The following is a 27,800-nucleotide window of genomic DNA, read 5'->3' as shown; positions in this document are numbered from 1 at the left end:
CTTTCAGAACAATTTGGAGATTCTGGTCGTTGATTTTTTTTTTTAATGTCCGAATCCTCATTTTCGGCGACTGATATTGGCCATAAGCCACAAACTGGTCTTACAAGACATAAGAAAAAGGTAAGAATAGTCCTTGTTCGTAATGTCGGATTATTTTTATGATGACTGATTTTATTATACTTTTATTTCTCTCACGAGAGAATTGGAATAAAAGTATTACTAGAAATGGTGATATTAAGAGGTAATTTGTTTCTTGGTTTTAAGAGCTTCCCGTCAACATCTTTGGTTTTTATTATTATTATTATTATTGTAACCATACCGTCAAAATGAAAAAAAAAATGACAGTAGTCTGACTAGTACATTTCTTCCAACTGTTAACCACCTGGATTTCTCCCATCCTACCATCTTACCTGCATAGCGCAAACTACATCACAGCTAAACATGTCCTCGTATTATGTTTTTGCTAGCTCTAGTTAGACTAGATTGTGCTTTGGTATAAGCATTCTTGTGACAGTTTTGTAAGCCTTACTACTTCCCTAATAGCTCATGACAAATTAGAAGTGGGTATTTTGTTTGTGATACCATCACTAGAAGATTGTTTAAGGCTAGTGCTTTTAGGGGCACAACCTAAGAAAATAAATAATTCAACACAAGCTACTGAAACAACGAACACAACAACTTCAACAAACGTAACAAAGAAAAGAAGGTTTATTCTGGCGAATGTTCACAGGGAGATATATTCCTGGTCAAAACCGTGGCTATCAAGAAAGTTCTTACTCTCGGTGGCCATGTCAAAACCAGACTCTGACCGCCTGGTGTCGTCACGGTAGTTATTCCCAGGGGGAATTGTCAATACTGGATGAGATGACACAGAGAGGGAGAAAGCGAGAAAGCTTGGCATCTCTCTCGGTAAGAAGGAGTTTTTTTCTTCAAACCGGAAGCTGTCCAGGTTCTTTAGGAGAGAGAAAGGATCAATTCGCCACATCCCTGATTGGTCAGTGTATGGCCAAATCACACAAGGGAGAGGCGTTCATTTGCAAAAGAAAAAGTTCCATTTATTTCTGCTACAATTGTCTTACAGAGTTAAAAGATTATTTCTATTCTGTTTTTTGTTTTTTTTATCAGAGTTTTTCTTTCTTCGGGTTTTGTATAGATTTGAAAAGTCTTTGAATTTTGACTTTTGCCTTGAAAAGGCCTTATTTCTATTATTTCCTTGAAAATTCCTTGCAAATATAGAAAATCCCTTGAAAACCCCATGAAGGTATTTATTTGCTTCCGCACAAGAGCAAATTAGGAATGAGGCCGTTTTTTAATGTGGAGAGGGGGGGACCAGCTCCCGAGAGGTGGGAAATGGGAGCTGCTAGTGAGAGCCTCTCTTGATATATAGCGTTGCCCCTACATGGACCAGGAGGTCATTGCCACAAGGACAATGGTCTTTGATTGCAGCATCTACTGGAACAGATACTACACTGTGATCTTGTCATCCGGGCTGCGTTAAAATTTGCATCGAAATAGTAAAAATAAAATCGAAACAAATACTATTACATTATTTTGTAAGTATTTATAAAAAATACCGTTAAAATATTTTTTTAAATATTGAAAATAAAATCGAAATACATTGTTCCGAAATTGCATAGTATTGAAGATACAAGAGTTACGTCTCTTTATCACAAAACTACCTCGGGTAGTTTCATGATAAAGATTGAAATCTCCGTCTATTTTTGTTCTCATTTATAATTTAATTTTATAATTTTTTTAAGGGGGGAGGGGAGTAGTGGCGACCGTCGTAAATAAAATTACCCCTCCGCCCATCTAAAAAAATACTTTCCTTGTGCAGAAAAAAAAAAGAATCATGATAATTTAAAATTAAGCCGGCTGTCCCGTCTCCCAAAATGGACAAGACAGCAGCTATCTTGGTTGGAAATTAAAAGCCGCAAAGAAAATTAATATTTGAGATTAAATAAAAAGCATTTAAAACTACTTTAATACACTAAAAAAAAATGCAGGTAGGTTGCAAAGTAATTATTATTGGCTACCATAGCCAACAATTACTTTGCAACCTACCTGCATAAATGCATAAATGTTACCATAACATTTATTTGTTGTAGATTTGACATTTGATTACCTTTTTTGGAATGGATTGTAAAGAGACCCCAAATTTTTATTTGAAAATTTGAATTATGTCTGGCGAACACGTTGAATAACTTTAAAAAGTCCTTAAAAATCAGTATGAATCCTGTTCTTCTAGCTGAATTTTCAAAAAAATGTTGCAAAGTATTATTCATATAAATCAAGATGCACCAAACTACCGGCTGTGGGCCAGATCCAACCTGCCAAAGTCTTTGATCCGACTTGCGGAACTCTTGTGGAAAACGTAAAAATATTTTTTTAAATTTTGTTTTTAAATGGAAATGTGTGAAAATAGTGTTGTGGTTTTTCTTTTGATGCAAAAAATTATTAAAAGAAAAAATGAGGTTTTGGAGAAAAAGTTTTGCTAACAAGCAAAGCTAAAAAGTAAAACAATATAAAACCCGTCCATATAATTTTTTTTAACCCATGTAGTGCTAAAAAAATCACCAATATGGCCTTCCATTCGAAATCTTTGGAGATTTCTGATATAAAGTAAATCTTCAAACTTTTCAACAATTAATGGTTCGAAATTTTAATTATTTTAAAACCATATTGTAGAATTTATTGGATTTTATCATTATAATCCTGCCTGATTGAGGACAGTTGTCATCACATGCATATGTTGAAGTCATATCAGCCGCAATAATTGTTGAAAGGTCAAAGGAGGGAAAAATATAGAGAGTGTTAATTACATATTAAGGATATTGCTTAATTATATTATTTCATTAGATCACTTTTAATACATTTAATATTTTGCTTTCTTCTACCAAAACTGCTTGATAGCTTTGCCTACAATCTTTCTGTTATTTATTTTTGACATTATCTATATCTGTCTAAATGTTATTGACTTATACCCAAATCATGGGAAAAGTATCATATTCCTCGTGATCCATTTGTAATTCCTGTCTGGAAAAAACATCCTGTTTTCCAACATAACCACCAAAATATTTCAGCACATATGTACTATTTAAAATCTATTAACAACGTATTAATATTTGATAAACAAATTCATTTTATCAATTATTTAACTGTCCAGAGATTAGTGTTATTGAATTTTATTTTAGATGTGGGTTAAAACTATTAAAGAGCTTAAAAAAAAAAGGGAGATTATTTCCAAAGGGAATAATATTGAAAATGGTCGGTGATTGTAATAGTTTTTGAGGAAATTGAGATTTGGGATGGAGAACCTTGAAACCAGTTATGCATAATTGTGTGATATTTATGGCTTAATAAAGGAAAATGTAAAAAAAAAAAGACAACTTGGATGGAAATGAAGTCAATTCTAAAAAGGTTATTCATAAGTATATAGGAAATTAGATTTGCTTGAATAGAAAGTATAATGATGATTACAGCCTCAATGATATACATGTGTATATGTGTGTGTGTATGTATATGTTTGTGTATATATATATATATATGTATATGTATGTATATCTATCTTTAGTGTCTAGTCATTTCATATGCTACTGGTACCATGTAACCCAGTACCACCTGCCTCATGGTCGGGTCACTGGCGACTAAACTAGTTCCCCCACCAGACTTGTTTTGTGAGGAGGGTGGCTAGTCTCCCTGAAGGATTAAAAACAAGACCTTCCAAAGGGCGAATGAACTCTTTTTCAGGGTCAACGGCCAACTAGCACCATGTGTGTTTGTGTGTATGTATGTTTGTGTTGGGAGTGGAGAGGGCTCCCGTAAGCCATGGTGAAGGCAACCTTTCTAGGAGAAGCAAATCTCTGATTTAAAAAAAACAAAGTGGGAGACCAGTACCCGCATTAAGCTGGTCTGCAGTTTAACTTGTTGCTGGCTATCTTGCTCTTGCTTGTTGCTGGATCTCAACATTTTGAACCAAGAGAGAGACTTAGCTGTCATACAAAGCTAAGACTCTGTAACATCATCTGTGTATAAATACTCCCTCAGTCTATAAAAATAGTCCTGTGGTGATGGAAAAGTTGTGAAGTGTGGAGGCTTGAAATGCTGGAAGCATGTAATAATTGATCTCAATGACCGTCTTCAGTGTCATGCCTGCTTGAGCGTGTGAATTCACCAGTAGGACTTAAAAAAAAAGAAGTCATTTTTGGGCTCATGGACATAAGTGTCTGAGGGAGTGGCACTCGTCTGACAAGATGTTGCAATGTCTGTGTGTGTATCTGGTCATGAAGAGGCTCCTATATGGTTGACTATCATAGAAAACTGATCACATATAATGATAGAAGATGTATTGAGACACAGGAATGGGTATGTTTTATCTGGCATAATGATGATTCATTAAAATTGTGGGGTCTGTGTACGCGCCTGGTCCACAAAGTATAGAAATAAAAAATTTAAAAATGAAAAAAAAAATGGCTCCATAGAATGGAAATAGGCACAAACTTTAATAAAGACTTTTCATATCTATCTGCGTAAGTATACTTTGATAATTATGTTTCAGTTTGAAGAAATATGGTATAATAAAATTATGGAGTGTTCGTTCGCGCCTGACCTCCATAGAATGGAAATATGTCACAAAGTTTAACAAGGTTTTTTAATATAGATCCACAGAATATTGTGATAAGTGTTTCAGTGTGAACAGGTATGGTATAATAAATTATGGGGTTTATCTATTTTATTTTTACTTTCATCATATTTTGCTTTGGTTTTGATACCTCCAAATCCGAAGCTATCTCTTTACAATCCTTCCTTTTCATAACCTATCATACTTTAATAAATCAGAGTCCATTTTTTGTAGGCTGTTTTGGAACCCAGTCAACGACGGGTATTTTGCTAGTATATATATATATATATATATATATAGCAGAACTGGTAAATAATAAAAACTTGAAGAAAGTGCTCAATACTATTGCAGAGCAAATATATATTTTTTATTTTATTACCGTTTTATCTGTTTAGTTACACATGTTTCGGCTACTGAATCGTATTATCGATCCAGTAACTTCGTCAGACTTTTACGCTAATACAATTCAGTAGCAGAAACATGTGTAACTAAACAAATAAAACGGTAATAAAATAAAAAATATGTGTGTGTGTGAGTGTGTATATATATATGTGTGTGTATGTGTGTTTTGGTGTGTATATATATGTGTGTGTGTGTGTGGGTGCGTAAATATATATGTGTTTGTGTGTGTATATATATATATATATATATATATATATATATATTAGTGCTGGGACGATCAATCGGAACTTTTTTGGGAATCAAAATCAGTATCAGAATCGGAAAAATTCATGCCTATTTTCCAATGCTAAAAACGATTCTTTTAATTATCTTTTTTATTTGATTTTGGTTTAAGAAAAATATTCCATTGTTTGTAGTAATAATAAATATTTATTGATTTAAACTTCCAGTAAAACAAAATCTATGGATCACCCACCTCACAAGTATGTTTTTATGTTTGAGAAAATATATGTTCTCATTTAAGTGGTGTTTTTTGGTAATTGAGAAAAATAACCATTATATAGTTAAATATTTAGAGATTTATAAAGAATCAGAATCGGTAATTGTATTTAAATTGGCAATTGTATCAGAATCGGAAAAAATGTTGAAATCGTCCCATCACTAGTGTATATATATATGTGTGTGTGTGTGTGTGTGTATGTATAATCTAATCTTGGAAATTTTTTAACCTTTAAAACTATAGAAAAAAAAACTTTTTAATTTTCATATTTTTTTTATTATTCATTGGAAAACTATTTAGTCCATAAGTCATTTAATCACCTGCAATCACTGCATCAACTTGCACTCTCGAATTCACAATAGTCCTAATACATATTTATTGTAAGTAATATTTATGCAGCTTTGTCTGAAGTCATGTACATTATATTTGGTGGCATATTTTACATGTTTATACAAAGAAGAAATAAAATTTTAGAAAACTTATATATTTTTCAATTTAAATATGAGTTATTCCCCTTGCTAATTTGGAGTTTTTTTTTTGTTTATTGGTTAAACATGTTACACATTAATTGTCTGAGTCAGACAAAGTAATTAAAAAAAAAATCTTGCTTTGGATCGACTAAAGACAATTGGAATTATTTAAGAAAATCTGCTTTTGTTTCGAAATAGCGTTTTATCAGTTTATCACACTCAAGTTTTAAACAATCCTAGATGACCCACCCATCATCGTCATAATGTCTTTTTTACACGGTTGCAAGTGTTGAATATTAATGAATTAGGATTCATTGTGTACTGCTATTCGTAGCACCCCATATTACAATTTTTCATAAACTGTAATTTTCAGTTGTAGTCAACTGGAAGGCAGCATCACGGTATAAAGTTCCACAGGCAGGCAGTTCTAGGAAAGAAACTTTGTTCATGGAATTTACAGTTAGATTTAAGTATAAGGAGTAGGGGCAATCGTTGGCAGTGTTTGTAGCTAGACGAGTGTTTATTGTAATTGTTTTACACCAAGGGAGCATAGATGAAAGCTCAGTTGAACGCAATCCATGAAAATATGATAGAGCAGAGATAGACGTACAATATTTCTTCTGTGAAACCGAAGTTGTAAGGAGGAGAAAAGGACTTCACCTGCTAGATTTCGAAGCTAGTTTTGAACCCTTTCAAGGCAGGAAAGTGTTGGCTCTTATATAGGCAGAGCATTGCTTCAAGTGAGATACCTTCTGGAGTAGTAGAATGATGCAACCATTTTTTTTCCAGCAACATTGGTAACAGATTTGGTGTAATTCTTCCATTTCGGATAAAGAGTGAAGGTCAGTCCCAGAGACTTGTGAAATAGTGCTTCCTCAAGACGAGAGCCATTGGTTTCAGTTGAGGTCAAGTGGAGATCAGAGCATTTGTGGTCAAAAAAATAGAAGCTTGGTTTTGGATGCATTAAAATTAACCAGACACTTTTTAACACCATTGCACCGCATACTCCAGATCAGAAGAAAAATGGGGGTTACGCTTCCATATTCCTAAGACTCACAAATTCAGAGAATTGTTAAAAAATTTCATTTCCTTTTGACTATATAAAGAGAAGAAACAGAGGGCAGTAAACTAAATAAAGTAATACAGTGTCATAAGTATTGTAAAAAAAAAAAAAAAAGATATAATGTCCTTCATGAAATCATGAGCTATGTTGAATCTTTCTGCTAGGTTTAACAATAAATGTTTGAAATGTAAAAACCTAACCAGGATATGTACAAAGGAAAAGGAAATATAATGGTCTAATATTGCTTCATAGATGTCTTGATAAACTATATCTGTCTATTAACATGTCCCCTCAGGAGCACCAGAGTAGACACAATGTCGCTTTTTTAATGTAGGGAAATAGATTTCCCCTCCAAGAGACATCTCAGATCAGGATAAAAATAAATGTCTGCCACCCAAACTGAGGCCACTTTGTTAGAGATAGATTGGAGAATTCCGATTTTAAATATCATAGAAATGTCCTGGCGGCTCTAAGTGGACAGTGATCTACAGCATGGGTCGCTTTCAATTCGATGATGGAGGTGTTGTGTTGGAATCCCATAAAAATAAAGAGCAGAGGACAGTTATATACTGTGTGCATCGGATCTGCTCTTCTGCATGCCTCCGAGACATAGACCATGAATCCTAATTCAGAAAGTCTGCTTAAAACAAATTAATATCTACATATTAATACGATAGCGTGTGTGTTACTTTCTGTGTCAAGCTTACATCTTTTTTCTTCTGAGTGACTGTCGTTTAATTGTTATGACTTTCCATTTCTTATAATAAATAATTTTATCAAGAATTCGTCATAAGATTTGGTTTCGGTTTTGATTATAGCTGATAGCACTCAAAGTCATCTATTTTTTATAATTTTACCAAGAATTCTTCATAGGTTTTGGTTTCGGTTGTAACTGAAGGAACTCAATTATATATATATATATGTGTGTGTAGATTAAAAACAGTGCTTTTATTTTACACGTGCTTACGGCAACGTTACATTATCAAGAAAACAAAGATGGCGATTCATCCCAAAATGAGATCTCATGCAAATCATGTTATATGTGTCTAAAGGGAGGAGATAATCCGTTTTGGCTTCATTAACAATGTAAGGAAGGTAACTCTTACTAGACTTAACAATCGATGGATAGATATATGGATAGTTATATAGATAGTCGGATTTAACCGCTTTTAGACCATCTTGCACTCAACCCTACATGTGCATCAAATCTCCCCCACTCTAAAAATAGCTAATTAAACCCGAGTATATAAAGCTTTCAGTCTAACATCGACTCCAATCCAACGAATAGCAGAAATATATATATATATATATATATATATATATATATATATATATATATATATATATATATATATATATAACCCATTTATATATATATATATATGTGAGTGTGTGTTTTGTTTTTCTTCATAAGTTTTGGTTTCGATTCAAGCTGATGCACCCAAGTCATATGGATATATTTTTATTTTTGAAATCAAAACTTTATAATATATAAGAATCGATTGTAAATTTACTTTATAATAATTAGGGCTGTGACAACAGCATATTCTTTTTATTGCTTTTACTCTCGAGTATATATTCGACACAGTTAGATAAAATCAACCGAGAACCACGTCACTTTATATAAAAATAGATAATATATCAATGGATATATACCTGAGAATCAAAACAAGGAAAAGAATATGCTGTTGTCCTAGCCCTAATAATAATATATACCAAATTTGCATAAGCATATTTTACGACCGGGCTGTGCTGGGCGTCTCTGCTAGCTTAAATAGATACTTTTGCAGTTTTAACAAAAGAGCTACAATATTATCAGAGCATCTCCATTTATGCTGAACATCTACAGAATGCCAACATCAATATATTACAGTATTACAGTAATTACTGGAGATTACAATATCAATATATTACATATGAAAGAGTTCGCTGTGGAATTTCCACGGGTCCTGCTAGTATTTATGACAGTGAGAGATAAAAATGTAAATGGAGACGATAATTTCCAATGGAAGAGGTAGCGATGGTTATGGGTTATGGGTCATCGATATGGAGAATGTTGTCCTAAGTAGAAGATTAAATTGTTTCACTCTTGTGCAAAAGATGTCTTCCGAAAATCTAAAGAAATAAGTTTTAACAAAGATAGGTGGTCCAGAAAAAGTGGGTAGACCCCCAAAATAATTGGAGACAGTTGGTGGATGAAGGCATAGAACAAATGTGATGGAATCAAGAAGTGAGTGATGAAATATTCTGGAAGCAACAAATGAAAAAGTTTAACCCCGTCAAAAGAAAAAGGACTTAAAAATGAAAACACGTACTACACTACCATCCCCTTGCTTTGAGTTTAGTACTTTCGTCTGAAATAGTATACTTGTAGTGTAATGGAGACGGAAGAAGACAGACCTTTCCAAGGCTTTAATCAGCCGAACTTTACAGTCAAAACAACAAAACAATCGGCGAAACACACATAGATAAAAAATTAAAAAAAAAAAATGTCTTTAAGTAGGAAAGTCACGTGAACAAGAATTATAAGTTTTTTTAGTGAAATTATAAAAAATATAAACTAAATGGAGCAATAATACATTAACTAGCAGGACTTGTGGAAATTTCACAGGGGACTCATTCATATATAATATATTGATGTTGGCATTCTGTAGATGTTCAGTATAAATGGAGATGCTCTGATATTATTGTTGCTTTTTTGTTAAAAGTGCAAAAGTATTTATCTAAGTTAATACGAACGGCCGGCAAAGCTCGGTCATAAAGTACGCTTAAATATGATGTTTTAATTCTTGCAAATTTCATATATATTATTATAGAGTTAATGTTCTATCGATTTTTATATGTTATAAAGTTGCGATTTAAAAAAAAAAAAAAACATATGTATCCATAGGAATTGGGTGCATTAGCTTGAATCGAAACCGAAATAAAAACTTATGAAAAATACATGTGTGTGTGTGTGTATATATATATATATATATATATATATATATATATATATATATATATAAATGGATTAATCCTAATCTTATAAATACAAGACTGATAAATTAAAAAATGTATCCATTTTAAATGTGGAAATTGATGAATCGCACAGGTAAGAAATTCATTTTTATAGTATGAAAAGGTTAGTAATTGCAATTAAGAATAGGAAATTGGATCAAATGTTTGTAACATGTCTTCTTCCTAAGATTAAGGGTGGTGGTGTTTGATCAACACTGCTGGGGAGCCATGATGTAATATACTGTTTTGTTTTTGAATCCCCGAAACAGTGTTTCATGGTAAACAACTGTTGATCCCTTGAAAAATAAATTATTCGTATTATAGTAAATTCGAGAGCGAGTTGATGCAGTGATTGCAGGTGATTAAATAACTTACTGACTAGATGGTTTTCTAACGAATGATAAAAAATATTTTTTGTATAGTTTTAAAGGTTAAAAACTTCAAAGACTATATATATATATATATATATATATTACTTGAGTTTCTTCAGCCATAATCGAAGCCGAAACCAAAACTTATGAAGAATTCTTGATAAAATTATTTACAAAGAAAAAATAGCTATCATTGAAATCTGAAACTAAGCTATCATTGAACCTGAAAGCAAAGCTTATGAATAATTCTTGGTAAAATTATTTATGACAAGAAATGGAAGTACGTAATAAGCGTGACACAGAAAATAGCACGCATGCTATCGATATAGATCAAAGTAATTGTATAGTGTATTTTTATATAAACATTTTTTTTTAATCCTTTGATATGAGGCTTCATTATTTGTGTATTCATTTTTTGAAGATGAGGATTACAATCCGAAAAAAAAAAAATGAGTACATAAATTGTGAAGCCTCTTCTCTAAGGATTCCAAAAAGTTTTTTTAAAAATATCTATAATACTAGATAAGAGGAGATAAGAACACAAAATTGGATTTATAACACCATAAAATCCAACCTTGATCGACTTTTGAGGCCCGTGGCATAGTGGATAGAGGTGTTGACTCTCTACGATTTCAGGTGAACATTGTCTGAAAATAGCGGTTTTAATCCTACCCAAAGCAGGCCAGAGGATTAGTTGGTCAAAACGTGGTGAAACAACAACAACTATTGAAGGCAGTAATTACTGGGGATACATCACAGTTAACCACCTGAAGAAAACTAGAGGATGAGTTGGTCGAAACATGGCGAAACAACAACTGTGAAGATGAGAATAACAGTCTGCAAAAAAAAAAAAAAATGAATAAACTAATTGTACAGAATCGGCTTCAGACAGGCAAATACCAAATCTCCATTAGCAATAGATTTAGTTTGGTTTATGACATTTCAATCTCAACAAGTGATACAAACCAAGAATATAAATAGAATAATCCTTCTTTTTTTTATACAAAAAATTATTTTTCAGCATCCATTGTAGAGTATATTAGCTTACATAAAGCAGGTAAAGTATTTATCATTTTTTGGCACAATCTTGCTTCCTTCAAGAATCCGAAAATGTCATTCCGATCAACTGGTTCAGAAAGGTATTTTATGCTAGCCACCTGGTAATCTCTGGAATCGATTTCATTGAAATCAATGCATTTTACCAATATATGTTCTGCAATAAATGCAACAGTGAACTCCGAATGGAGCCTTTTCTCTGTTAAGCTGATATGAGTGTGTTACATATGTGTGTTCTATAAGGAGTAATTGATTTTGAATAAAGTAGGGTGTTCGGTTTCTATGTTGAATGTATCTAAAACTGCAACTCTTCTTATTAGAATTGCGTCAAGAGGCAAAATACAGTAAACTTGTTCTAGAGTGAGTACTTTTGCTGCTGGATGCAAATTCAGAGTGAATATTAATATTAATTTTTTTTTTTTCTTTACTACTTTTTCATTCCAAACAAGACACAGTAACACTTGCATGTAGGGGGATACTATGTGGGGAGTTGTGCAGTAAGATGTCTGTTTACATTACACTTCAACTTCTACATGTCAGTACAGACAGAGAAGCAGGGGCCTAGGAGGGAATTCCAAAGTCTAGCAGTTCGAGAGAAGTAACTATCCGAGTAGAAGGATTTCTGGCATCTGGGGATGTCTACAGTAAAGGGGTGTGATTTTGCTGCTTATCAGTTTAGTTGGAGGTATTTATGCAGAAGAGGTACAGGGGCTTTGAGTTCGTTGGAGCGCTTTCTATCAAAATACTTGTAAACTAATTGGATGCAACATCTGAAAATAAATACATAATCAGAAAATATTACTTTATAAAGATATATAAACAGGGTTGCAATAACAGATTTTGGAAGCAGTCTACATCCAACTTGTAAAAAAAAAAAAAAAACAGATTCTGCGAGTAGCAGTCATATTTTTTAATTAAAAAAAAAAAGCAACAAACATTCTGAATATTGCCTTCGAGTCGAGATCAAAGTGTAGTATCTGTTCTTCAGATCTACACTTCAATTTCTTGTTCTCTGTCAGTGAAGGAGAAATCCTTCACAACTGAGACAATTTTTATTTTTGTTCCTTTTCTCCACATTAAAAAAACGACCCTGGTGTCTAACTCTGTCCCGTGGGGAGGCATTGTAAATAGGAACATTCTGAATATTGGAAAACTTTAAAATAAAAAGTTGGAGTTGGATATTTTGAAATTGTAGGAGTCAGATGTAAGAATTTTTTTTTTAAATATTAGTAGTTAAAATCGACCTTTTTACCTTCTGACTCTATAACCCCATGTACAAAGTCAGCCATCACTAACCATTGTACTTGTTAGCCAAATGAGTACAATGACATCGCAACAGGTGGTTCATTTTCAGAGGCATAAGTTTCAATCTTGTACAAGTTTCGTTTTCGCTTTTATTTTTTTTTTGATTTCCTGTTTATCTGAACTTCATTTAGTCATAAATCGAGAAAATCACCAACATGACCTCCCACAACACCAACGCCAGCCTGATCGCTGCCATCCACAGAGTATTCACTGAGCTTCAGTCGGCGCTTGTGGAAAAGGTATGCTCTCAGTTCCGGACCCGTATCGAGCTGGTGATTGAGACTGAAGGCGGCTACATTGAATAGATGTCAGCTCTACTGCATACTCAAGTTACCATTTAGGTGCTGCAGGTGTCCTGGACTCGAGTGTAAGCAACACCAGATAATCTCTCACATTTGTTTTTCATGCGGTTTGAGCCAAGAAATTGATACCAGCTATGTTGTATGTAGTCAAATCACTTCTTACACACTAAAGCCAGGTCTTTTCTTAATCTACTACATTTCCTCATACCTGAAATATTATTTATCTCCTTGCCAAAAGATTAGACACAAGGTCAGGTATAGGTTTGAAAAGCTAACACACTAGAATAAGTGTATTCTGGCCTACAAAATATGCTTGAGCAGCTCGTAAGGCAATTAGCAATAAACTAACTCTTTTTTAGAGAGAAGGTAAAGTCTGGGAGAGTGGACCATTCTTCGACTAAAAAAACAAACAAACATATCTCAGCCTGACAAACTAATTTTTTATCATAATTCGGTGCTACTTCATAACTACCTATCCCCTACAAACAACCAAAAAACAAGAATAACGAAAGTCTTTATGCATGATGGAAAGTAAATATCGTACACCAAAAATCATGTAAATTGATCAAGTAGTTTTATGTTAAAAAAGAAAAAAAAAATTATGGTTAAGTGATAATCGACAATCTTTGAACACCATCTTGTAAATAATTTGAAGGGCAAGGGAGATAATTTGAAATAATTCCAACTAACAAGATTTTAGAAAGTCATTCTTAAGCAGGGAGAGAGGACATTGGAAAAACTCAAATTAATCACTCGTTAAGTTCCCCGTCGAAACACTTTCAGAAATTGATCTTAAAATTAACCTTGTTCATAATTGTCATGCCTATGGATTTCTATTAATCACTTAAAATGGTTTTCTTTATGAAAATAAAAGTACTCGGTCAATTTTTGTGATTTTGGATGTAAACTATTTTCTTTCAATCATGAGTACATACTAACAATGGGTGTTTTTTTGTTTTTTTTTATATAATTCTATGATATCTGAGATATGCAGGCATGTTATAGAGTTGATGCAAGAAGTGGCATGCTGTGCCCTAATACCTTGTACAACATTCACAACAAACACTCGTTTACCTACAACAATTATCAACAATTTCTACTACTGTCTGCCTGTGCTTAAAACCAAACAAAATTCCATGAGCATAGTTTCTTTCCTAGACCTTCCTGCTTGTGAAACGTAATACTCTGATACTGCTTCCCAGTTGATTATAACATGGTCGTTTTCAAATCAAATGTAAACAAGTTCTTATTGAGTTGTCTTCTTAAATAATCAAATTTTACCCAATTTTCACCATTACAAATCATCATGGTGTTGTCTCATCTGATACTCGTTAATCTTTATACTTGAGTGGCCTTTGGGTCTGAATAAGTGGTGACTCCCTTGTAAAAATAATACAAAAAAAAACCTTTGATGCTGAGTATGTATGACATCCATAATATTATTGTATAGGTGATGGACAATGCTAAACCTGCCGAAACAATGAAAGAAAATATTTTAACTGGATTGGAATTGCTAAAAGTATTCTAAATCAAAGGTCAAAATAAACGAACAATTAGATTCCAATCAAGGAATGTGGGGCGATGGGAATATAAATCAAAACAAAGGCAGAGAGAGACAGAAGAGTGGGAGAAGCGGACTCACTTTTACTATCGCTGCCATACACCATCTATACTGACCCATACTATCTCGCTTGTCATAGTTTGCTGTAAATAAAACTTTGTTGATTTAACAAGTTGTTGCTTAATTACATCACTATTACTATGGCAAGTGCTCGACTGAACTCCAAACTATGCTCCCCCCTTGCCAAATATTCACAAAAAACACTCGACTAGCTACAACCACAACATGTGATTTCCTCAATTCTCTATCTGTGCCTAAATCTAAACAGATTCCACGAACAAATCTTCTTTCCCAGAATTGCCCACCTATGGAACACTGTTTCTCTGGTCTACTTCCCGATTGAATACGACATGGTAGCCTTCAAATCCAATGTAAACAAGTCAGTTACTACACTTCTAGCTTATAGTCATTAAGCTTTATCCTTGAGTGGCTTTCGAGCCATAATAAGTGGTGACTCCCAAGTAAGAAACCGACGCTGAGCTTATTTCGGGCCCGCTCATCTATGGCCTGTCTCGTTGGAGACGTGACTGGCTATTGCTCACTCGGGATCTTGCCTCCGATCGCCGGGCTTAGGCCGCAGTGGTACGAGATGTGCATCTTCATGAAGCCAACTCAACTCCTCCAGGGTGAATGTCGTTTCAAGTACAAGTACAAGTACAAGAAACCCCCCCCAAATACCATGGTTATTAGAATGTAAATAAAACTTTGTTGATTTAACAAGTTGTTGCTTAATTAAAAAACCCATGGTTATCAGAGTGTAAATATTATATGCATGCATTTTGCAAATGCGCAAAGCATAAATTATATAGACGACAATATTACAATAAAAAACGATATCAAGTTTCTGATGAAGCACAGATGAAGCATCTTTTTCTCCTAAGAAGTAAGAAAAACTTATGAAATGTCATCATGCTTGATTCGATGAATGGAAAAAAAGTAATCGATTATTTTCACTTAGGTTTATTTGTAAAAAGAAATCATCGTTGTCACACATTTTTGTCTTTTCCTCTGATTAGAAAATCACTGATCATAAAAAAAAAAAATTTTTTTATTATTCCCATGTCCTTCATTGATAAAATCAACAATCCTTCTAAGTCTGTTCGGAATGGATATTAAGTTGACATTTTCTCACCATAAAAATATCTCATTACTGTCCTTCGTTTTGTGACGGCATAATTGATAAGTAGAGCCAACATGATTACCTGTTAACGGGAGAAAAAACAAAAAACAATGCAAAAAAAAAAAAAAAAACAAAACAAACTGAATTGACTCAAGACTACTAATGAAATAAATGTCCTTTGCTTCATTTTCTCAGGTGTGGAGTAAATTTTGCTTATATATAATATAAAAGTTTTCTTTTCTTTTTTTCTATTTTATATCCTTTGCTTTTTATTCTTTGACATAAAAGACGCTAAATTGACTGCAACATTTCTTTGAAAGAAGTTTGTTCCTGAATTCTACATTTTTTTTTTTTTTTACCATTTTCTTACTTGTATGGAGTTGTTTTTGAAACCATTCATGTCTTACCGCATATATTATGACGAGTTTGCGTTTTAAAATCATTTCTGGCAAAAAATCTATTGCTATTTATCTCTAGAATGTAAAATACCATTTCATATAATATATATATATATATATATACATATACACATAGTGTAACCCGGATATAAGAGACTTCGTCTCTGGTCCCCTGCAGCTCTCTTATATCTGGTTATACGTATATCAGGGTCTCTAATATCCGGGTTACACTGTACATTAATGTAGGCTCTAATTTGAGACCAGAAAAATATCTGTTTTTCTTATATTTGGGTCTCTTATATCCAGTATATATATATATATATTAAACATCTGAAGAAGTTGGTGAGGACAGGATATTTTTACGGAAACATAAATTGTAAAATTGCCACTCATTAATGAAACAGCTGTAATGGAAAAATCCAGGAAATAAACGAAGGTTATAAAAAAGAAAACGTGAGTCTTTGAATTTTTAACAAAACTTTTCATTATATATATATATATATATGCAACATTCCAATTTCCGCTTGTTGAATACTCTCTGGTTGTTTACAGTGTATACCCACTGATTTGACATTCATAAGCATTTAATTTCCCTTAATTATTGTGTTAATTGCTGGTAGCCTTGAGGTAGAATGCTGGCCTACGAAGTCAAGGGTGATTTTGTTACTGGATCTAAATCTCCTGACCATTATTAATTATAATTTCCTACAGTGATGATTTCATAAGCATGAAATGTAGTGTCTTTAGGTATAAAAATAATTAATATTTATTGTATATACAGTATATACATATATAATGTATGCACGTAAAGTTTTTAAAGTAAAGTATGTTTATATATTTATATGTACACGATTAACTTCTAAATTAATTAATCGATCATAATTTTTTTAACGTAGCAGGCATCCAAATGTAGACTATAGTTTAATGTTATGCAAAAAGGTAAAATGTGGGCTATATTTACTTTTCATTTTAATTTATGTAAAAAAAAAAGTAAAGGAAAAAGGGATGGAAGCCCTTTGCAAAAATTCAGATATTTCCAATTTTTGTGAGCATCAACTAATAAATATTCCCCAATTTTAGTCGAAAATTTGGATGTTTCAGATTTGCGTTGAATTTGATCCATAGTCATTACCCACCAATTAAGCAAGATTCTTATTTTAAATATTTTTAAGAATCAGAATCGTGTTATAGATTTTGAACAAAATTGGTATAAGGATTCTAGACATGAGGTTTAGTATCATATTTGGAATGTTCGCAACGCTTTATAAAATTGATGCAAAACTTTTTTGTTAGAGGAATTAATATTACCCATCCTGGAATGGATTATCATTCTAGTACATAAATATTAGTCATATATATATATATATATATATATATATATATATATATATATATATATATATCCAAGCAGGGAGACTCTACTTGGGATTGAATAATGATGAACATGTTTCATATTTCCATATTTTTATTGCTATTGAAATTGATGAAATCACCTACTTTTCAATCAAATCAATTGGTTGCTTGCTGTAGTTGGAGACCATCACAATGCACCGGGAGGAAGCTTCACATGCCTCCCGGCAGTAACTTGGTTCACAATACATTGTACTCTAAATTGCACTGTAGAGTACCTATAAAATTATTTTTTATATATATATATAATGGCTTCAATTAAAGTTTAAAATGCAAAAGTCAAGTATCAAGCTCCAATTGTGCTCTAAACAGACACCTTCATTTCGAATGTGCTGATGTCATATCAAAGAACCTACTGTTGATTTTATATGCCTGGACGTACTACTTTTGTGGTGAAAATGGCTTGAATTTAAGTTTAAAATGAAAAAGTCGAGTATCATGGTACAATTGTGCTTTAAACAGAAACATTAATTTTGAATGCGCCTGTCATATCAAAGGACCTACTGTTTATTTAATATGTCAGGCCTTTCAGCTTGTGTGGTAATAAAACTTCTCAAATACACTTCTGGTGTTAGGCTATGTAAAGGGTTATCTTTGGTCAAAATAGCCTGTTCCTTCTTTCATTGGTGTACTTTGATTATCGATTATCGATACTTATTGAAGACATTCCAATACAAACCCTATCTAAGAACACTGTCAGGCACATAAGTACGTCCAGGTGAAATTTTATAAAAATCTGTTCAGCCACTTTCGAGTCCATAGGAACAAACTCACACACGCATAAACAAAGTTCCTTTTATATAATAGTATCATATATAATTTAGTCAGCCTGATTTTAAATGTTAGAGGAAAATAGCATTGAATGTAATAAATCAAAATTTTATTCTCTGTAGCCAATTCTCATTTCTTATTGTATACCATGTGAGGGGGAATAAACGAACATACTTCGTTTCAATTTATTAAAATAAAATGATCTGGTTAAGAAATTTGCTAATATGGACAAATTCTTATAAGAACTTATAAGATATTGGTATAGAACATTGAACTATTTACAAACACAGGGTGACTCCCCCCCCCAAAAAAAAAAAACAAAAGCTAAATACCTTTGTCTTATCAAAGAACACACTGTTGATTTTATACACTGAGCACTTCTGCTTTTTCGATGATAAAACTTCTTAAATGCACTTGTGATGTTAAATTGTATAAAAGTGTTAACTTTGGTCAAAAGTCGGATTTTTTCAGTTATCAATTTGTGATACTTATTGGAGGCATTTATACAAAACCTATCTCAGAACACTCCCAAAAAGTACATTTTTGTGAAATTTCAAAAGAATGTGCCCAGTTATTCCAGAGTCCATAATGAACAAACTCGCACACTCATAAAATACCTTATAATATAAATATATATATATATATATATATATATATATATATATATATATATATATATATATATATATTTTGGGTGGGCAGTAATTTTTAATCCATAAATTTTGCCAGCAATTCTTTCGAATTTCTTTTGTTCTCTATGAGAGTTGATAGGGAGTTCATTTAAGATTTCTGGGTGAAGTTAGTCTTCAGAGGAAATAGGCGCTTTAAGTTTATTTTTAATGCTTAAGTCATGGTGATAAACCTTCTGGATTTTTTATCTTCCACCAGACTATCCAGTCATGTGTAATCACCTTTTTCTTCACCATATTCCCTCTGCTTCACTTTTTTTGTTTTCAAGTAAGATCTTTAACTTACTTGTTGTTTCATAAAATACTTGTGCATGCAAAATCCGATCCCGCATTTTGCTAATTCCTACCCTCTGATGAGAAAGAAAGTATTTCTTCGAAACTCTGCGGATTAATGACTATCCATTTATGTAGTGTTTCCTTTTCAGATTAAATATGTTTTTAACTCATTTCAAAGTGTTTTTTTAACATATTTTATTAACTGTTTGCTCATATTATAAGCTCTATTTCCTATTTGGTTTTATCGAGCTTTTACATCTGGCTGGGATAATTTTATAAATATTAATTCTTTAATATTTATAATATACTTTAATTTTACCATCTTGGATCATTTTGGTAAATTTAATTGCAATTTTTATTTTATATATACATATATATATATATATATATATATATATATATATATATATATATGAGAGAGAGAGAGATCTGTCACTACCTGACATTGCAGTAAATCTATTGCCTTCTAATTTTTTTACAGGGTGACCCAAAACATACGGGCCCCAACTCTAATTGGGCCCAGTTTCTTAGTGTTTCGTCCGTATGAAATGAAACTTTGGTAATAACTAGTTTATTATATTCAAAACATCACATCAAAACACTAGGGCCTTTGGCCTTTTTTTCTTCGTTCTACTGCATATGTTCTAGATGGCCTCCATTTAGCTTTTGTTTTTTTTTGGTCAGCCTTTATTTATATATATATATATATATATATATATATATATATATATATATATATATACACTAGCTAGTATATACGTATACATATATATATGTATATAGACTAGCATATATATATATATATATATACACACTAGCTAGTACATATATATAGATGTATACACTAGCTAGTATTCATATATATATATATATATATATATATATATATACATACTGACTAGCTAGTGTATATATATATATATATATACTGGCCAGCTAGTATATATATATATATATATATATATATATATATATATATATATACACTAGCTAGTATATATATACACTGACTAGCTAGTATATATATATATATATATATATATATACTGACTAGCTAGTATATATATATATATATATATATATATATATACACTGACTAGCTAGTATATATATATATGTATCTAAATATATACTGACTAGCTAGTATATATATATATATATATATGTATCTAAATATATACTGACTAGCTAGTATATATATATATATATATGTATCTAAATATATACTGACTAGCTAGTATATATATATATATATATATATATATATATATATATGTATCTAAATATATACTGACTAGCTAGTATATATATATATATCTAAATATATACTGACTAGCTAGTATATATATATATATCTAAATATATACTGACTAGCTAGTATATATATATATATCTAAATATATACTGACTAGCTAGTATATATATATATATATATATATATATATATATATAAATATATACTGACTAGCTAGTATATATCTATATATATATATATATATATATATACTGACTAGCTAGTATATATCTATATATATACTGACTAGCTAGTATATATATATATATATATACTGACTAGCTAGTATATATCTATATATATACTGACTAGCTAGTATATATATATATATATACTGACTAGCTAGTATATATATATATATATACTGACTAGCTAGTGTATATATATATATATATATATATATATATACTGACTAGCTAGTATATATATATATATATATATACTGACTAGCTAGTATATATATATATATATATATAGTCATCCACATACAGTACTGTTTCGCTGTTTCACAGCTCATCAGTGCGGCTAGACAGGCAACTACCTCAATATATATATACTGACTAGCTAGTATATATATATATATATATATATATATACTGACTAGCTAGTATATATATATATATATATATATACTGACTAGCTAGTATATATATATATATATATATACTGACTAGCTAGTATATATATATATATATATATACATATATATATATATACTGACTAGCTAGTATATATATATATATATATATATACATATATATATATACTGACTAGCTAGTATATATATATATATATATATATACATATATATATATATATACTGACTAGCTAGTATATATATATATATATATATATATACATATATATATATATATACTGACTAGCTAGTATATATATATATATATATATACATATATATATATATACTGACTAGGTAGTATATATATATATATATATATATATATATATATATATACTGACTAGCTAGTATATATATATATATATATATATATATATATACTGACTAGCTAGTATATATATATATATATATATATATATATATACTGACTAGCTAGTATATATATATATATATATATACTGACTAGCTAGTGTATATATATATATACTGATTAGCTAGTATATATATATATATATATATATATATATATATATATATATATATATATATATATATATATATGGTTTTAAATAAAATACTAGGCGGAAGTTTCTCGAGAGCTCTTTCGCCTATCATCTCTTCAGGAGTAAATCGATAGCAATCTAAATATATTGTAACGAAAATAAAGAGTTCTATTGGGGAACTTATTTAATGTGCCAACGTACGGGGACATTAATTAAATTTATTTACGTTTAAAAAACGATTAAAAATGTTGGCACAACGAGGGAGAAAAAAAAAAAAAAGCGGGAGAAAAAATTCAAAGTTCCCCAAAGAGAAACAATGCGTTTGATGTTTCTTTTTGCCGGCACAAAGAAGGTTGACGCACCGCGATAGAGACGGCCTCCAAAATCTTTAAATGGTTTTTGGAGTCCGCTCTGTGTAGCACCTCGAACCAATCTATTTTATATCTATCGGCACAGCACGGGTTGTCAACCAAATGCTGGCCAATAGCAGAGTCCAAGGCTGCAGAAGGAGGGAGACCACCGAACCCCATCCTCCCTTGTCTGATCTTCGATGGAACATGCTGGTTTATACGAGTCAAAAGGTGCAAGGATGTTCGCCCAACATAACCAGCATCGCACTGGCATTTAAACTGATATACAATATTACTATTTTGGATGTAAGGCAAACTATCCTTGCGAAAAGACGGAAAAGCAGGTCTCGTAGTATATACCACACGCAAGGTCACCGAATTGAAGCAATCGTAAATACTTCTTCGAATCTGTTTTGAAATTATATTACTCCCCTCCCCTATCCACGGTAATTTCAAATAAACCGGGCATTTCAAAGGTCCAAACTTTTTAGGGGATTTAAAATCCGCAACCTTTTTGAAATTTAAATCATCAATAAGGTCAACAGGATAACCATTATTGATGAATATTTCCCTGATCTTATCGAGTTCGACATCTAATCTGTTAGGCGAACAAATCATGAGGGCTCTATGTACCAAAGTATTAATTAAGCCGACCTTACGTGATTTAGGTACAAAAGACAACCAGTTCACATATAGGCCAGTAAATGTCGGCTTTCTATAAATTGTAGTGAGAAAGCCCCCCCCCCCCTTGAGCGTTCGACAAGAACATCCAAGAAAGGAAGCGAATTATCCTTCTCACTTTCCATAGTGAACTTGAGAGCCCCATGTAAAGAATTCAACCTATTAAAAAATATCGACGCTTCACTTTGCGAAGGAAAAAAAAAGGTTGACGGGGTTTCAATGGGGAGTCCGTTGGCCCCAACTTTAGCGGATATTTTCGTCGGGTACTATGAATCCGTTATGTTTAATTCTACATCTAAACCCACTGCATATTTCAGATATGTTGACGACACTTTTGCTATTTTTCCTTCGCAAAGTGAAGCGTCGATATTTTTTAATAGGTTGAATTCTTTACATGGGGCTCTCAAGTTCACTATGGAAAGTGAGAAGGATAATTCGCTTCCTTTCTTGGATGTTCTTGTCGAACGCTCAAGGGGGGGGGCTTTCTCACTACAATTTATAGAAAGCCGACATTTACTGGCCTATATGTGAACTGGTTGTCTTTTGTACCTAAATCACGATTTACTCCTGAAGAGATGATAGCCGAAAGAGCTTTCGAGAAACTTCCGCCTAGTATTTTATTTAAAACCATATACAAATTCTGTACCTCTAAACATTTATATATATATATATATATATATATATATATATATATATATATACTGACTAGCTAGTATATATATATATATATATATATATATATATATATACCGTGTGTGTTTGTATGCGTGTGTGTGTTGGGGTGGAGAGGGCTCCTGTAAGCCGTGGTGAAGGCAACCTTTCTAGATGGAGCAAATCTCTGATTTAAGAAACTATAAAGCGGGAGACCAGTACCCGAATTAAGCTGGTCTGCAGTTTAACTTGTTGCTGGCTATCTTGCTCTTGCTTGTTGCTGGATCTCAACATTTTGAACCGAGAGAGAGCCTTAGCTGTCGTACAAAGCTAAGACTCTGTAAAATCATCTGTGTATAGATACTCCCTCAGGCATTTGTCGATTAAAATGGTCCTGTGGCGATGAAAGTCATTTTGGGGCTTATGGACTTTAAGTGTCTGAGGGAGTGGCACTCGTCTGATAAGACGTTGCAATAATCATATATATATATATACTAGCTAGTGTGTGTGTGTATATATATATATGCACTAGCTAGTATATATATATATATATATAGTAGCTTCTATATATATATATGTATATATACATATATATACACTAGCTAGTATTTATACATATATATACATATTTGTTTATAAACTAGCTAGTGTGTGTGTATATATATATATATATATATATATATATATATATACACCCATATATACTAGCTAGTGTATACATATATGAATGTATGTATATATATATATATATACATACACACTAGTTATTGTATATATATGTATGTATATATACTAGTTATGTATATATATATATATATAATGCTATAGGGTTTTCTTTTCTCTTTCCTCTCTCTCTCGCTATATATATATATATATATATATATATATATATACAGACTTGCAGAAGTACCCAATGTTGCCTATGATTGAATGAGGGTCAGCATTACTAGTATGTACGATTTCATTAAGCTCATGTCATCATATTACTTCCTTTCTTTTAACTCAACCCTTGTTTTTCTTTCTTTCTAAATATCGTTGGAAGAAGCTGAAATGTTGGAAAACCTCTCTGAATTAGCGTCTTATGCATGTGGTTTGAATTTCTTTTAAAATCGACCATACGTATTTTAAATTTCAAGGAATTCTGCCCTTCTGTGTTACTTAGAGTTGGGGTCATGTAGATATTTTGCCCAAAGAGAGTAACATTTTTTTTTTTTTTTTTTTTTTACACAGTGATCACCACTTATCAAGGCCCGGAAGCCACTCAAGGATAAGGGTTATTGCAAGTACATTACGTTAGTGTGGAGATTTGATGAAGTGTTTACTTAAGGGGGCGGTTCATTAGGAATTTGTTAACATTGGACTTGAAGACATCCAAGTTGTAGTCCGGTGGGAAGCAGGCAGACGGAACAGAGTTCCACAGGCGTGCAGTTCTAAGAAAGAAGCTTTGTTCATGGAATCCGTGTTTTGATTTAGGCACAGACATAGAGTGGGGGAAATTTTTCACAGTGGATTCAGCTAGACGGGTGTTTTTCGTGAAAGATTGGCGAGGGGGGACCAGAGATTGGAGTTCAGACGATCACCTGCCATGGAAATAACGATAAAACAAGGATAGGCTCGCAACGTCTCTTCTGTGGGAGAGAGATTGCAGGGTAGAGAAAAGGGCATCCCCCACTAAGCCACGAACATAGCGGTTCAGGACCACTTCCATTGTCTCCTTGACTTAATTTTATAAATACGATTTAATGTTTATTAAAATAGGATATCTATTCAAGTTTTAAAAGTGAATCAGCCTACATGGTTCCCTTAATTTCGAAAGGCACATAGAGATTCGGAAGTATTTCCATTGTCTTTCACAGAAAATATTATCCATATGATTAAAATTCCATATGTTTTAAGATAGTTATGGCATTATTCTGGGTGCATTAGAGATTCGGGAAGACTTTCATGGTTTTCTCTGGTAAATTTTACATAAGAATATGCTTTTAAATTTTATGTAGATTCTTTAACTCTTCTTTCTATATGGAACATGCACACAGTCTGAATTTTCATATATATAGATATTCATATTTGATGCTTTGACTCTCTATAACCATCATCTTCATATATGCTGCTTGACTTTTAGCCCTTTCCAGAACTGCATAATGTTAACATCTATTTTTTTTTTTTTCTCTTTATTTGCAGATAAATGCCATGGTTACGGTAAGCAGATTGAAAACTGTGGCAGTTTGCAAGGTACATGGTACAACCAGCTCGGCTCTCAGCTAATCCTAGTACATCTCTCCGATGGCACTTTAGAAGGGGAATATCGGACAAGTGTTGAAGTTGAAATTGGTGATGCTGGCACTTCACATTCTATTGTCGTAGGTAAGGGAGGATTTTGATTCTTAACTGTTTGAATCAAAAATATTCAAACTGTTGTATGTTGTCTATTATAATAAAATCGTGTTCCTGTCTGTCTGTTTGTTTGTGCGCAAGTTGATAGGTACAAATGTTACACTGTTTCACAAATTAATTTGCATACTTAAAACAGACGTTCACACACTTTCATCTCAGCATGATTTCTATATCTACTATTTATTCAAAGGAAATCTACATTCAAGAAGTATCCTTATTTGTGTATTATATTAATGAAAATCTATTTTAATAATCAGCTCCATGTTATTAATTATTTTTTGCAATAAAATTGTTTTTATTGTTCTAATTAGAAATATTATTTTATATCAAATATGATTTATTGAATTTATTTTATTTTCAATTATTACTAGCAGTTTAGCCCGGTTTTGCTCGAGCCCTATGTACTGTTCATAACTTTACGTGTGCGTATATATATATATATATATATAATGAAAAAGTTTGACTGATGTCCAGGTAACATACATCTAAAATTTAAAGTGTTTACACCCAAAATTGGCGGAAGAGTTTGGTAGAGTCCACAAAGGTCAATTCTTTCAACTTTGACCTCTTAGCAGCCAAATTTTTGCCCCAAAACTGATTTAAAAGCTTGCTTGCCTTATGTCTGAATATACTTTATGTAAAATTTCAAATGTTTAGACCAAAAATTGCCTGAGTAATTTGGTAGAGAGCGCAGAGGTCAAATTTAAAAATGTTTGACCCCAATTTTGACCCCTTAACATTTATTGTTTTGAGCTCAAATCAAATTAAAAAGTTTGATCCATGTCCAAGTAACCTACATCTAAAATTTCAAGTTTTTAGACCCAAAATTGGCGGAGGAGTTTGGTAGAGTTTTCAAAAGTCAAATCGTTGAACTTTGACCCTCTGACAGCCAAATTTCTGGTTGAAAACTGATTAAAAAGATTTTCCCAAACTCAATATCCCTTATGTCAAATATCGAGTCTGTGGACTGAAAATTGACTGAGGAGTTTGGTAGGGAAATGTACACACACACAGGTAATTTCACTTTGATAGATATATAGATTAATTGACACTATTTGTCTTTAAAAACAGAAGTTTATTCATTCAAGCTATGAAAGTTATTTCCCGTTTTATTTTCATAGACAAAAATAGATGTGTTTTATGCTTTTATAAATCCAATATGTGGCCTACTTTCATGAAAATCGTAAGAGTATTCGCTGTATCTTAAATAGTATGTGACTAAGCCCTCTGCCTGCGAATTTGTTTTAACCTGGCAACGCCGAGTATACACAGCTAGTCTATATAAAGATTCGTATTCCTTTCTGTTTGCTTGTTCACAAACTTGTATAATCTTGAAGATACATCTCTGTACCCATATGCTGCTATTTTGGCATAGTTGTACTGGGAATGCTCTCCTTGAGTAAGGGATAGGGAGTGAGGAAGGTAGTCTTTAAACCTGCTTAAGATGCCGTTTAGTTTGTTGTTATTTGTTTATCTTTTACATTAAATTTTGTTTTAGTTATTGATTTTGAATTGCTTTTCTTTAAAAAACGTTCGTTTCCGGTGACTCACCAGGCAGGGGAGATAAGCATAAATTAATCAGGCATCAGAATAGATGTATAAAATATATTGAATCTCTTTGAATTTTTCAGTCATAGCTTTACATCTTGACATTACTAGGAGTGGGGTTAACATTTATCAAGGCCCAAAGACCACTCGAGTTTAAGGTTTAATAAGTGTAAGATGGCTGGTGAAACAACGCTGTGATCCTCCATAATGGTGGAACTTGAGTTGTGTTTGTTTATTTAAGAGGATGATTCAACAGGAATTTGTTCACATTAGACTTGAATACGATCATATTGATATCAATTGGAAAGCAGCTTCGCAATATTGTGATCCACTTTTGAAACTTGGATCATGGAATTTGTTTAGTT

General features: G+C 32.1%; 1 protein-coding gene across 8 annotated transcripts in view; it reads left to right on the top strand.

Annotated features, from left to right (window-relative positions):
• Positions 1-27,800, top strand: part of LOC145258181 (uncharacterized) — a 905,094-nt gene that overhangs the window by 702,649 nt on the left and 174,645 nt on the right. For all 8 annotated transcript variants that reach the window (XM_080116026.1, XM_080116065.1, XM_080116089.1 and 5 more), the window contains one exon: positions 25,675-25,857. In XM_080116026.1, coding sequence (XP_079972152.1) covers positions 25,675-25,857 — 183 coding nt within the window. The remainder of the gene's footprint in view (positions 1-25,674; positions 25,858-27,800) is intronic.

Source organism: Euprymna scolopes, chromosome 3 (genome assembly GCF_053919585.1).
Source record: "Euprymna scolopes isolate OS-2025 chromosome 3, ASM5391958v1, whole genome shotgun sequence".
In the NCBI taxonomy this organism is placed as follows: domain Eukaryota; kingdom Metazoa; phylum Mollusca; class Cephalopoda; order Sepiida; family Sepiolidae; genus Euprymna; species Euprymna scolopes.
The sequence above is the reverse complement of the archived record's forward strand: the minus strand, read 5'-3'. Positions and strand labels throughout refer to the sequence as shown.